General features: G+C 34.5%; 1 protein-coding gene across 6 annotated transcripts in view; it reads left to right on the top strand.

Annotated features, from left to right (window-relative positions):
- Positions 1-13196, top strand: part of NLGN1 (neuroligin 1) — a 696295-nt gene that overhangs the window by 202887 nt on the left and 480212 nt on the right. For 3 of the 6 annotated variants that reach the window (XM_061193417.1, XM_061193416.1, XM_061193422.1), the window contains one exon: positions 12018-12077. The exons of the other annotated variants lie outside the window; for them this stretch is intronic. In XM_061193417.1, coding sequence (XP_061049400.1) covers positions 12018-12077 — 60 coding nt within the window. The remainder of the gene's footprint in view (positions 1-12017; positions 12078-13196) is intronic. 6 annotated transcript variants of the gene reach the window in all.

Genomic DNA, 13196 nt, shown 5'->3' with positions numbered 1-13196 from the left:
TGGCTTATTTCTCAGTGAGACCCACTTGGATAATAGGAACTTAATAACTGGAACTTAATAATTACTTGTTCAATTTATTTATCTCACTTATGGAGATAGAATGTAGTAAGGTCGAGGAATTAAGGTATTTTCACAATCAGGCCTTGCTGAGGAGTATAGAACTGCCTCTAGTTCATATCCTGAAGACAGCAGTTGAGGTTGAAACACACAGTAGTACTTCTTTTTTTCGGTGTAAAAATTTTTACACATTACTCTAGAGGAGATACCCATGATTACCCATCTCTTTTCCTCCTCTCTGAGTTGATTATAATTAGAACTTTAATGAATTAACTCTATGGTATAAAACACACAAGGTGTGAGTGTGAGAGCTCTTTTCTGTGCAACAGTGACAAGACTCACAATGGAAAAAGAAGTATTCTATTTTTATTGTTTGTTTGTTTTTTCCTCACATATGATTTTTGGTAAGAACATTTAAGTTCTGCTCTCTTAGCAAATTTCAATTATACAGTACAGTGTTATCAACTATAGCTATAGTCACCATGTTATACCTTAGATCCTCAGACCTTATCCATCTTATAACTGAAAGTTTTTACCCTTTTACCAACCACTCTCTATTTTCCCCACTCCCCAGACCCTACCACTTATTTTTCTACTGTTTCTATGAGTTTGACTTTTTTTTTTTTTAAATTCCACATATCAATTGATACCATGCAGTATTTGTCTATTTGTCTTTCTTTGTCTGGTTTGCTTCACTTAGCATAATGCCCTCCAAGTTCATCCATGTTACTGCATATGAGAGGTTTTCCTTCTTTTCCAAGGCTGAATAATATTTTATTGTGTATGTATATGCTACATTTTCTTTATCCATTCATCTGTCCATGGACACTTAGGTTGTTTCCACACTTTGGCTATTGTGGATAATGCTGCTATAAATATGGAAGTACAGATATCTCTTTGAGGTAACAATTTCATTTCCTTTGGGTATATACTTAGAAGTGGGATTGCTAAATCATATGGTACTTCAATCTTTAACTTCTTGAGAAACCTCCATACTGTTTCTATATTGGCTGTACCAGTTTACATTGCCACCGACAGTGTACAGGTGTTCCCTTTTCTCCACATCCTCTCCAGCATTTGTTATCTCTTGTCTTTTTGATAAGAGACATCCTAAGAGATGTGAGGTGATATCTAATTGTGGTTTTGATTTACATTTACCTGATGATTAGTGATGCTGAGCACCTTTTCATGTACCTGTTTATCATTTGGAGGTCTTCTTTGGAAAAATATATATTCAGGTCCTGAATTTTTAAATTGTGTTTTTTCCTACAGAGTCGAACATGTTCCTTATGCATTTTAAGGTATTAACCCCCTGTTGGATATGTAGTTTGCAAATGTTTTCTCCTGTTCCATAGGTTGCCTTTTGATTTTGTTGATGGTTTCCTTTTCTGTGCAGAGCTTTTCAGTTTGATGTGGTCCTACTTGTTTATTTTTGCTTTTGTCGTGTTGCTTTTGGTATCAAATTCAGAACATCATTGTTAAGACCAATGTTAAGGAGCTCACCCTCTAGGTTTTCTTCTAGGAGTTTTAATGTTTTATATTCAAGTCTTTAATGCATTATGAGTTGTTTTGTGTATGGTGTAAGACGGGGTTCTGTTTCAGTCTTTTGCATGTGGCTATCCAGTTTTCCCAACACCATTTATTAAATAAAATATCATTTCCCCATTGTATATTCTTGGCTCCTTTTTTGAAAATTAATTGACCATATATGCATGGGTTTATTGACCATACTGTTTTGATTTCTATAGCTCTGTAATATAGTTTGTAATCAGGATGTGTGATGCCTCTAGCTTTGTTCTTCTTTCTCAAAATTGCTTGGGCTATTTGGAAACTTGTGGGTTCCATACAAATTTTAGGATTATTTGTTCTATTTCTGTGAAGAATGTCACCAGAATTTTGATAAGGATTGCACTGAATCTGTAGGTCCCTTTGGGTAGTATGGACATTTTAACAATATTAATTCTTTCAACTTATGAACATGGAATATCTTTCCATTTATTTGTGTCCTCTTCAGTTTCTTTCATCAATGTCTTAAAATTTTCAGTGTACAAATATTTTGCCTCCTTGGTTAAATCTATTCCTAAGAATTTTAATCTTTTTGATGGCATTACATGTGGGATTGTTTTCATAAATTCTCTTTCTGATATTTCATTGTTATACAAACACAGCTGACTTTTGTATATTGATTTTGTATCCTGCAACTTTACTGAAATAGTTTATTAGTTTTTTTTTTTTTTTGGTGGAATCTTTAAAAATTTCTATATGTAATATCAGATCATCTGCAAATAGAGACAATTTTGCTTCTTCCTGTCTGATGGATACATTTCATTTCTTCTTCTTGCCTAATTGTTTTGGATAGGACTCCCAGTACTATGTTGAGGAAAAGTGGTGAAAGTGAGGTTCCTTTTCTGGTTTCTGATCTTAGAGGAAAAGCTTTCAGCATTTCACCATTGAATATGATTTCAGCTTTACATTTGTCTGTCATATATGACCCTTATTAAGTTGAGATAGCTTCCCTCTATACAGAGTTTGTTGAAAGTGGTTTTTTTTTTTTTTATGAAAAGATGTTGAATTTTTCCAAATGCTTTTCCTAATCTATAGCAATGATCCTTGATTTTTATCCTTCATTTTATTAATGTGGTGTTTTCATATTGATTTGCAAGTGTTGAACCATCCTTGCATCCCTGGAATAAATCCCATTCAATCATGGCATATGATTCCATTAATGTATTTGAATGATAATGTATTTGTAATGAATTTGGTTTGCTAACATTTTCTTCAGGATTTTTGCTTCTGTGTTCATCAGGGATATTGCCTATAATTTTCTTTTCTTGTAGTGTGTTTGTCTGGCTTTCATATCAGAGTAATGCTGGCCTTGTAATATGAATCTTGAAGCACTCCCTCATCTTCTATTTTTTGCAAGAGTTTACAAAGAATTGGTATTAGCTCTTCTTTAAATGTTTGTTAGAATTCAGATACAACATATTTTGTGTATTTTCAGTGGAATTAAAAGATAAAATCTGGAAAGAGTAAAGAGGGTCTTATGGTTCAGCCTGGGGCATTTAGTCTAAGATAATACAGAATAAGGAGATAGTAAAGGTTTTTAAACAGAGTAGTGAAACAATGAAAGTGGTGTTTAATGAACACTAATCTGAACTGCATTTTAAAAAATATTTTACATGATTTGTTTCCATTTTGAATTTTAAAAAATCTTATTTTTGCTCATGAATTTCTAAAACATCAAAATGAGTGCTAAACTATATTTAGTTTTCATCTGTCTTTATAGCTATTTAAAACTCACAGTACAAGATTGTTGTATATACTTTTGCATTCCCATTCCCTTGGAGTGCTTTCAATTTTAGTCTTAGAAGGAGTTGAATGTGTGTACATTTTAGCTGATGATTATTAAATCCTTTTCTCTTTGGGTTCACCACTATTATAATCGACTACTTCAAAAACTTATAGCATACAAAATGGCTTGAGAGACAGTCTAGAGTCTGGATGATCATGGGAGCAACTACAAGACTACTGTAATAATTCAGCCATATGGTAACTGTGGCCACAGACCAGGCTAAAAATAGACAGTTTTGGGAGAGGGTGACAAGAACAAAATTTCTCTTGGAAAATTTATGAAATCTGGCTAAGGCAAAAGGGAGGAAGAAGGAATGGTTCAAGATTATTTCCACATTTATAGCTTAGAAACAGAGGGAAGGGTTATACCTATGAAAGCAAAACCTGTGTTGGGAGGTAAAACTGGTTTTGAGGTAGACATGCTGGGCATCCCTGTTATACTGAGATGAGAGTGAGATATCCAAGCAGAAATAGCTTGTGGACTGTATTTTTCTATGAATATAAGAATAGTTAGGATATGTTAATTCTCTGTAGGTTAATTCTTAGGCAAAATAGATCTAAATATATGCTTAATAGAAAACTTTAAAATATTTATAAAATCTCAGATATGCTGGAGTCTTAGATTTTACATTTTGGTGACATTCATTTTATTTGCAAACAAAAATAGAATAAGACATTGTAGGCTCTTTTTCCTCATCTAATTTCTTCTAATAAAGCTATTCTCATCTGATAAAAATATAATGCAAAACCTCTGTATAAAATATCCTCTGCCATATTTCTTCGAATGACTTTGCCTCTTCCTAATTTTCTGTTTAAGATTCAGATAGGGCAGAGTTTATCAGTCTGTGCTTAAACCTTTTAAATGGCTTCCTATTGCTTTTAGGATTAAGACAAAAATCCCCAGGCTAGAGGCGCTGCATGCTCTGAATGATGCCTGTCTATCTCTTCATTCTCACCATGCACTACTCTCTCTTCTACTCCCCATATGGCAGCCACACTGACCTTCAGGCTCCCTCTCATTTTAAGCCTTTGCAGACATCATTATTTTCTGTCTGGCATCTTCTTCACACCCTACCTACCCATCTGCAGCCTCTTTTTCTGCTTAGTACTCACTTATCCTTCACTCTTCAGGCTACATTGCACTCATTCAATGAAGACTGCCTGGGCTCAACCAGGTCCCCTTGTATAACCTCTGGTAACATCAAGACTTAATATCCTTAACACAATTTGTATGTGTTTATGTGTGTGATTATTTGTTTAGTGTATCTTTCTCCAGGAAAATTAATTTTCATGAGGGCAAGTGTCTTGCTTTTTTTGCCCACTGTATCCTGAGGACCTAGCATAATATGCATTTGTTGAATGACTGGATGACTGAATACTGGCAGCCGTGACAGGGAGGTTGGACTATTGATGCTATCTCAATCTTCCAGCCTTGTTGAGATAGTGCTGAGCATCTGGTGGCACTTGTGTCCTCACCATACTCCAGGTACATCTCTGGATAATATGTGGAAAGCCAGGGCAGTGGAGAGTGTATCTTCACAAAGTACTGAAGGGTTTATATAGCATACAGCCATGCTGCTCCAGATGGGAAGGGAACATTATTCTGACATTCTTCAAGCTATAAAAATACTGCATCTACATTTTTTTAAAAATCAAACAAATATAAAAAATAATGAGCATGTGCAAATTTGGTGATGCTCAGATTAGGGATTAACCTATTTTACTTACTTTTTATCTAGTTAAAAAAATTTTCCCCAGATCCTATAATTTTTATTTTAGACAGGATTGCTTTTGACTTCAAAGTGTTGTAATCAAGGTAATTTTATGAAGAAAAAACTTGTTTTTCATATAAATATAAATAAAGTCTTCTTAGTATACTGGACCAAAAAGATTTTTCTTCCCCTCTTTCTGGATTTTAACATCAGATTCTGTTTTTTCCAAGAGTCATGTTTTCTACTGTGTTCTTCCTCTAAGGGAATATGTTTTGGAATATGTTTTGCGTTCATACTGGCATTTTCTTCCAACACAAAGATAAACATAAAGCATGCCTGCTGCTTTCATACCCTTGGACGCCAGTTTCCATAGCATGTGTACATATGAACCACTAGCCTAAATAGTCAGCTCACCTAAAAGATACTCAAAAGTCACGAATGACATACTAGTGCCACCAAAATTCGCACAGGTACGGATTCTTTGAAAACTATCAATTGTTCCAAAGTTTGCTTCCAATATCTCATCACAGCTGTTTGAATTACATTTTAATTTTATCATAATGTAGATTTATGACATTATTCAAAGATGTTGTCTTTTTAATTGAAAAATTTTCAGGAAAGAAAGTTATTTTCCAGCCATGATTTTTTGATATATGTTCGTATAATTGATAGTTTAAGAAGGGTGATAACTTTAAGTAATACAGTAGTATCAAATTAATTATTATTCCAAATCAGTTTCTTTCACGCATTTCTCCACTCTTAAGAGGTATGTATTGCAGTTATATAAAATCAACTAAATTTCAATGGGTAAAATTTAATACCTTTGCAATGACACCGATTGTTGTGATATTTGATTTCTTAAAGTCATTGTATTTTAATGTTTATCAGTTTGGGAAAAAATCAGATACAGTAATATACTGCTATTTTTATTTAAAATGGATCGAATTCTGGTATTGCCCTCCATATGTTCTTCAGACATAGTTAGATTTTTACATCCTTGACCTTAGTTTTATAAATAAATTTGTCCTAAGAACATCCCTGAAAAGATTTAGCCTGCTTCCAGTTGCTCCAGAACAACAATGGTAACATCCTTAAAATTTCCCATTCTGTGGAAACTGCCTTAGGAATCCTTTAGACTCAATTTACCTCAAAGACTGTTGGGTAAAGAGGGCGGGGAAAGAGTATAGCAGTGTCATTAGCCAGGGCTCGCCATCTATCACAATGGGACTCACTGGAGCCTGGAGCTCTCAATAATCCTAAAAATTTCAAAGACATATTCTCTTAAGAAGGACACGTATTTTCATGGACAGCTTTCTAAGTCAGGAGCTAATGATACCCTCAACCTACTTGCCTTTTTTTGCAGATATGTGTGACACAAAGTACGGAAAATTTCTGCTGAATTGAACCTGTAATGAAGGAATTTATAATCAGTTCTAATGTATTTGAGACCTAAAGTATATTAGACTTTCATCAAAGGGAATGATAAAAAGCAGCATTAGTGTGGGTGGATAGTAATTATTTTGAAGCTCATAATTATTCTCCAGTTAACTACAGAGAAATGCTGATATTTTTATTCCTTTTTGAAAAAATAAAAGGCACTATGGTCAGATACTGAAATGTAAGAATGTATCATACATCTTTTGTAAAGGCTGATAACTTTGAATTATACTTATGTTAATGGCAAAGGAACTATTTTAGATTTAAGTGAGTTCAAAGTTCATGGTTAGGAGTCCCTTTACCTTTCGTAGTCCTGTTGTTTCACCACTGAATCTATCTATTGCCCGTAGGAGATATAAAATATAGTATTTACTCTCACTCCCTTTCAAAAAGACATGAGGTCCACTTTCTTATTAACTCTAATAAGAGTTATGTGTGAGTTCCTCAAGGAGGACAGACCCTATAGTGTTTCAAGATAGGATAAATCACTTCTACACTCAGGTTTTAGAGGACTCATTTGCTTTATATTTTGGTGATTTAAGATACCCATTTAAACTGCTGGTATTGAAGATGCACTATCTGTAGTTTAAAAGAAGCATAAGCTGTGGTTGGAATGTTGATAATGATTGTTATTTATTATGATGGATAAATGTTTTACCCTTTAGGGAAATCATGTTGATCAACTTGCAGGAATACATATATAGTCTCTAAATAGTGGTTGCCTAAAATTCATAAGAAAATTAATGACAATTACCTCTTACGATATTTTATTTCTACTTAAAATTTGTTAACATCAGTAATTATATCAACAGTAATAGATTAAAAGAAAAGAAAAATGAGCCAGAGTTGCTAATATCCTAGAAAGAAGGGAGATCAAGACAATGGTTTTCTTTCCAGCCTGGGAATAATGAATCTTGAGATCATATAGGGATGTTTCTGTAAGCCACAAACATATGTTTACTCTACTGAGGCTTCCTCAGGGAAACCAATGTTGAGTTAGTTTCTCAATTTGCAACCCCAAACCTCTCAGATATTTATTCTCAGTTCCTTTAGGCACACGAGATAAAGGAAATCTGCTTTCTTTCTTTTTATAATCTTTTTTTTTTTTGGTGGGAAAACAGTTATCAGTCCTCTTTTTCCCAGGTAACCTTCAAAAAATCAGATGTGTAAAAAATTCTTGATGTTAAGAAAACCCGGCTATGCTTGACTCACTAAAATACTGCTGGAACCCATAATGTGGGAACAATTTAATATCATCCAATAATAAGGTTTTAAATCAAACCTGTAGTATTCAATAAATAAAATTCTTTAGCTGGGAGAGTGACTTAATCCTTCTCTAGGGTAATGATGCCCTCATCTATTCATGATGCTGAAGCAATATCTGTAATCTGTTTCTAACCCTTCCGATTTGCTACAGTAAAGGATGTTCTATATAGTGTATGTATGTAATCATTATCCCACATCAGTTAGAGGCATGCAGCTTTCTGAATAGGGAAGGTGATAATAAAGAATGTAGCAAAAGGCTGGTTCAACCATTCCCTTCACAGAAAAATTCTCGTATATACAGTATCATTTCCATGGTTTATTTACTAATGCAGACCCAGAGTCAAATAGCAACTGAGAACTATGTTCCCCATGCAAACAACTGGGAGATCATATGTTAATAAAGATTCTTTTACTGTCCCATCTCATGTAGACCAAGAGCTAACAATTCTGTATGTGTGCAAAGTATGTAAAACTATTGGCTCTTGTCTGTAGAACCTGAATGATTTCCCAAAGAAGGGAGTCATGTAAATTGCCTTGGGTACCGTAGGAGGAGAAAGAAAGATAATCATCCAAGAGAGATAACTTACAAAGCCCCACACTTAATTTAATTGTGATAGGTTTACATTTGTCTCCAAAAATTATTGAACTAACAATTCAGCAAAGAAAAACTTGAGCTCACATTAATGGTTTCCTAATATAGCCAAGAGTCAAACAAATGAAGTAATTTAACTAAAATTGGAAAACAGGTGTGGTTTTGGCAGCAATAAATAACTACCACTTAATCTGTGTCGTTAACTAGTAAATAAAACCATAATTTTTTTTTTTTTAACCTTTAATTCTAAGATAATTGTAAATGGCATGCAGTTGTAAGAAATAATACACAGAGGTCCACTGTACCCCGCACCCTGTTATACCTAAGGTAACATCTCGTGATCACCCAGCATCACAACCAGGATAGTGACTACAAGGTCAGGTTCCAGAACATTCCATCACAAGGTCCCTCCCGCTTCTCTTTTACAGGCGCACCCACTTCCCACCCACCTGGTCTCCTCCTTAACCCCTAGCAAGCCCTATCTGTTCTCCATTTCAATAATTCTGTCATATCAAGAATGTTACACAAAGGGAATCATACAGTATGTAGCTTTGGGGATTGGCTTTTTTCACTCAGCATAATTCTCTGCAGATTCCTGGAGGGTGTTGAAGCAATCAGTAAATCATGCCTTTTTACAGCTGAGTACGGTTCCACAGTACGGAGGCACATCATTTGTTTAACCATCTACCCACTGAAGGACATCTGGGGTATTTCCAGTTTTTTGCCCATTATGAATAAAGCTGCTTTTAATATTCATGTATAGGTTTTTGTGTCAACACAGATTTTCATTTCCCTGGGATAAATACTCAGAGTGCAACCGCCAGGTCAGACGGTAGTTGCATGTTTAGTTTTTAAGAAACTGCCCACTTGTTTTCCAGAGTGGCTGCACCATTCTACATGCCCAACAGCCATGCATGAGTGACCCTCTGCATCCTCGCCAGCATTTGGTGTTCTCACTACTTATTTAACTTCAGTCATTCTGGTTGGTGTGTAGTGATGTCTCCCTGTGGTTGTAATTTGCACTTCCCTAACGGCTAGTGACGTTGAACATCTTCATGTGCTTATTCCCATCTGAATGTCTTCTTTGGTGAAATAAATGTCTCTTCATGACTTTTGCCCATGTTCTAATCAGATTGTTGGCTTTTCTACTATTGGGCTTTGACAGTTCTTTATATATTCTAGATAAAAGACCTTTGGCAGGTAGGTGGTTTGCAAATATCTTCTCCCAGTCTGTAGCTTGCGTTTTCATCCTCCTAACGGAGTCTTCTTCACCTCCTTCTCGATATAGTCGCTCAGCAGTCTGTCGGGCTCGACGCGCTCAGGCAGGGACAGCACCACAGTGTGCAGGGGGCGCCTCTCTGTCACCTTCTCATGGGCTTTCTTATCTCTACTCTTTTCACCTTTTAGGAATACTCGTTTAAACGGCGACACAATTCCAGGCTTCTTGCCCTTCTTGCCCTCTTCCTCCATGTCGCCGCGAGCGGCCCCCGCGGCCCGGCCCGCCCCGGGAGCCCCGCGCCGCCCGCTGCCGCTACATGCTCGCCCGGGCCCCGCGGCTGCTGCCGCTCCTGCGCCGCTTGCCTGGCCGCAGTCTCCGCCCGCGGCCGCCAGGCCATAATTTTTATATAGTATCCTTGAAAACAAAAATGCAAGAAAATATTTTTGTTGAGGTTTGAACATTTACTCCTTTAGGTAATTACAGAAAAATTAAAAATTTTCTAAGTCTAATATTTTACATGATATTTTAAAATTGGAAATATTTCAAATATAGTTCTGATACAGCAATTTTTAAATTTAAATTAAATTTTTTTTTTATTTTTCAGCAATGCAGCAACATTGTTGCATGAACATCAAATAATACTGAGGATACTTTCTGCATTTAAACAGGGTCATATTCAAGACATGTAGATTTCTGTGAACTTGCAACTGAGTGCTAATTATAAACTATCGCTTTCATCTAGGTTTTTTCTTAATGGAAGGATTGCTTGCAGGACTGTGAAATATATCATTTAACTTACTGTGTACAGTTCCTCTGTCTGTATTTGGAATGGCCTTGAAACTATGACCTTACAATCAAGTAGTCAATGGGTCCCTTCAGTTACATCATCAATTTCTCCATTTCCAATCTTTAGATCTTTGCCAGTTTTTACTATTTTTCAAGGCTGTCTCTCTGAGCTGACGAAACTCACCTATATCTCATTTTTTCCCTCTGTTTTCTGGGATGGTGTTCTTTAATTCTTTGAAGACTGTGATATTAGGTGTAGTTTTGAATTACAAACATAATGCATAGTAATCGCTGAAAAGACTTAGAAATCTTTCTCAAAATGTTTAACAATCCTTCCCTATGAAGTGTACTTAGAGTTAATGCCTGCTTCTTTACTATTTATATTATTGAAATCAACGTATGACTTTCAGCCCTCTTTTTTTTCTTCCTTTTTCTATAACTATTATTTCATGCATGACAGAATTCTCTTGCTTACCGTTATGTGGTTGTCTGTCTTTTAACTTGAGTGTTATGTGTTTGTAATGATTGCTTTTTGCATGAGGATTATGAAATGCCATACAAATTAAATGGTTGTGGAAACAAAAAGAAATGTAGGGTTTCACCTGCTTTTTTGTGCACTGAATATGTCAATCATGTGACACTTAAAATTACTTTCATATGGCCTGTGACTTCCCCTTTGGTGTGCACCTTTATTCTTAGCAAATTAGTGTGGTTAAGAATAATAAAACATTTATTAAACATTCACAGTATTTTAATACAATTATTATCCTAAAATATGATCCCATTATAAAAAACTATACTGGGCATGGAATTGTACTAGGGCATAATTCCATTATATTTCTAAATTGATTATGAAATATAAACCCTGACTCTGTAACTACCTTAATTGCTAAACACCAACTTCTACAGTGGTACCTTTGCTCTACCAAGTGATGAGATTATTTGTTCATACATTTGTGCAAGTTGAAATTTCTTAAATCCACGGTTAATATTTAATCAAAACACATGGGGAAATATTTGTATAATGACAAGTAATTTTAAAAAGTCACAGTTTTGAAAAATGTATGATATGAAAATGTATAAAACCTAAGTGTTAATGCTTTTACAAAAAAACCAGAAGAAAAAAGAAAAAAGAAACCTAAAATTTTTCGTATCTCTGTTTTCCCTAATGCTATTATACTGTCCCAAATTAAAGAATGAGTTTGGCCTACTTTCTTTATTGTTGTCTCCAATTCAAATTAGAAAAGACACTGAATAAATTTTAAGTTCTTTCATCTAATAAAACTGTTTACTTTTTTTGTATGCAGTGTGTATTTAAAAAAAATCATTTCCTTTGCTTATGACTTGAGTTTCAAACCATAACGTATTTTTTATGCTGGATATATTCACAAACCAAATCTTCTATGAGATATTTTAGGGAAAGGGTTTTTTTCTTAAACAAAAGAGGTAATCAACTTTGATGTAACCACTTTCCCACTCTTTTTTGGAAATATCCTTGAGAATTTTGGTATTTACATTTATTTTTTCCCCTCAGTCTTGTTTATTCTTGAATTGTCTTTTTTTTTTTTTCCCTCCATTTCTCCGTTCTCAATCCTAGGTCCCCTTACAAAGAAACAGACAGATGATTTAGGTGATAATGACGGTGCTGAAGATGAAGGTATTTTTTTCCACCAAATCTATTTGCATGACAAGGGCCTCAATCACTTTTTCCACCCCTTTCTATTTTTTTACTTCTTGTCTTTTTTGAAGAGTTGTTTTTAATTCCCGTTTTTGATGTGTTTTGTCTTCTTGCTTGTTGTTACATATAAATACACATTTTTAATTTTTTAAAAAATGAATGTTAAGTTTTGCTTTTGATGCCAACCATTACAGCCTTTTAAAAAGGGGGCATTTTTTTGTTTTCTTGAACTGACTTTTGATATGTTTCATCCCGCGTTTTGACTGAAACTTGTCCATATTCTCTGAACTAACAATCTCTCCCGTGTAGTCTCTCTGTACCCATTTTGCATGTTTTCTAATCTATGTAAATATTTTACCCAATATCAAAATGTTTCATTTTTACATTTGATATTTGTTTAAAAATACCCACACCCAGTAAAATGAAGGACAAGCTAAAGGCTGATATAAAGTGTTTCTTGAGCAATATAATTTAGATTAAAAAAATACTGTTTTCTGTTGATGTGCTTAAATATCACATAAATAAATGAAATCGTATAGCTATGAAGGGTATTACACCTATTTAGATAACTGTAGTAAACATTATGCAACCACTTAAATACTCTGAGAAGATTAGATGGATATCCCTTAATTTCAAAGGCACGTAATTTTGAGATTGGCAAATGAAAATATTCTGAATTTCAAATTGTTGCCAACTATAAGTAATAATGTTTTTCCTACTGTACTAATAACAAAATTCTTTTCTCTTTCCAACTTTCTTATGACATACAATTCTGACATACTCTGTAAATGTAAGTACTCACTAGATTGATTTGACATTTCTTATTCCATTGTGTACCTTTACCTGGTATTAAATGGAGTGTCTAGAGAGGGCCATTGATTCTTTCAGTTCATTTTGGCTCCAATTCGTTTTTTTTTTTTAATACCTTCCTAGTTATGATTCTTATAGAGAAAATTAATGTAATCTCAGGCTTAAAAATAATTCCCAGAACCCTAGAAATTAAATCTCATAAAGATATTAATAATATGGTAAGAAAGATTTTCCAAAATAAAATAATCCACAAGCAGGTCAGCAGACATGCTAGTTCCATGAGGTACA

This window comes from Eubalaena glacialis, chromosome 6 (assembly GCF_028564815.1).
Source record: "Eubalaena glacialis isolate mEubGla1 chromosome 6, mEubGla1.1.hap2.+ XY, whole genome shotgun sequence".
Taxonomy (NCBI): Eukaryota; Metazoa; Chordata; class Mammalia; order Artiodactyla; family Balaenidae; genus Eubalaena; species Eubalaena glacialis.
The sequence above is the reverse complement of the archived record's forward strand: the minus strand, read 5'-3'. Positions and strand labels throughout refer to the sequence as shown.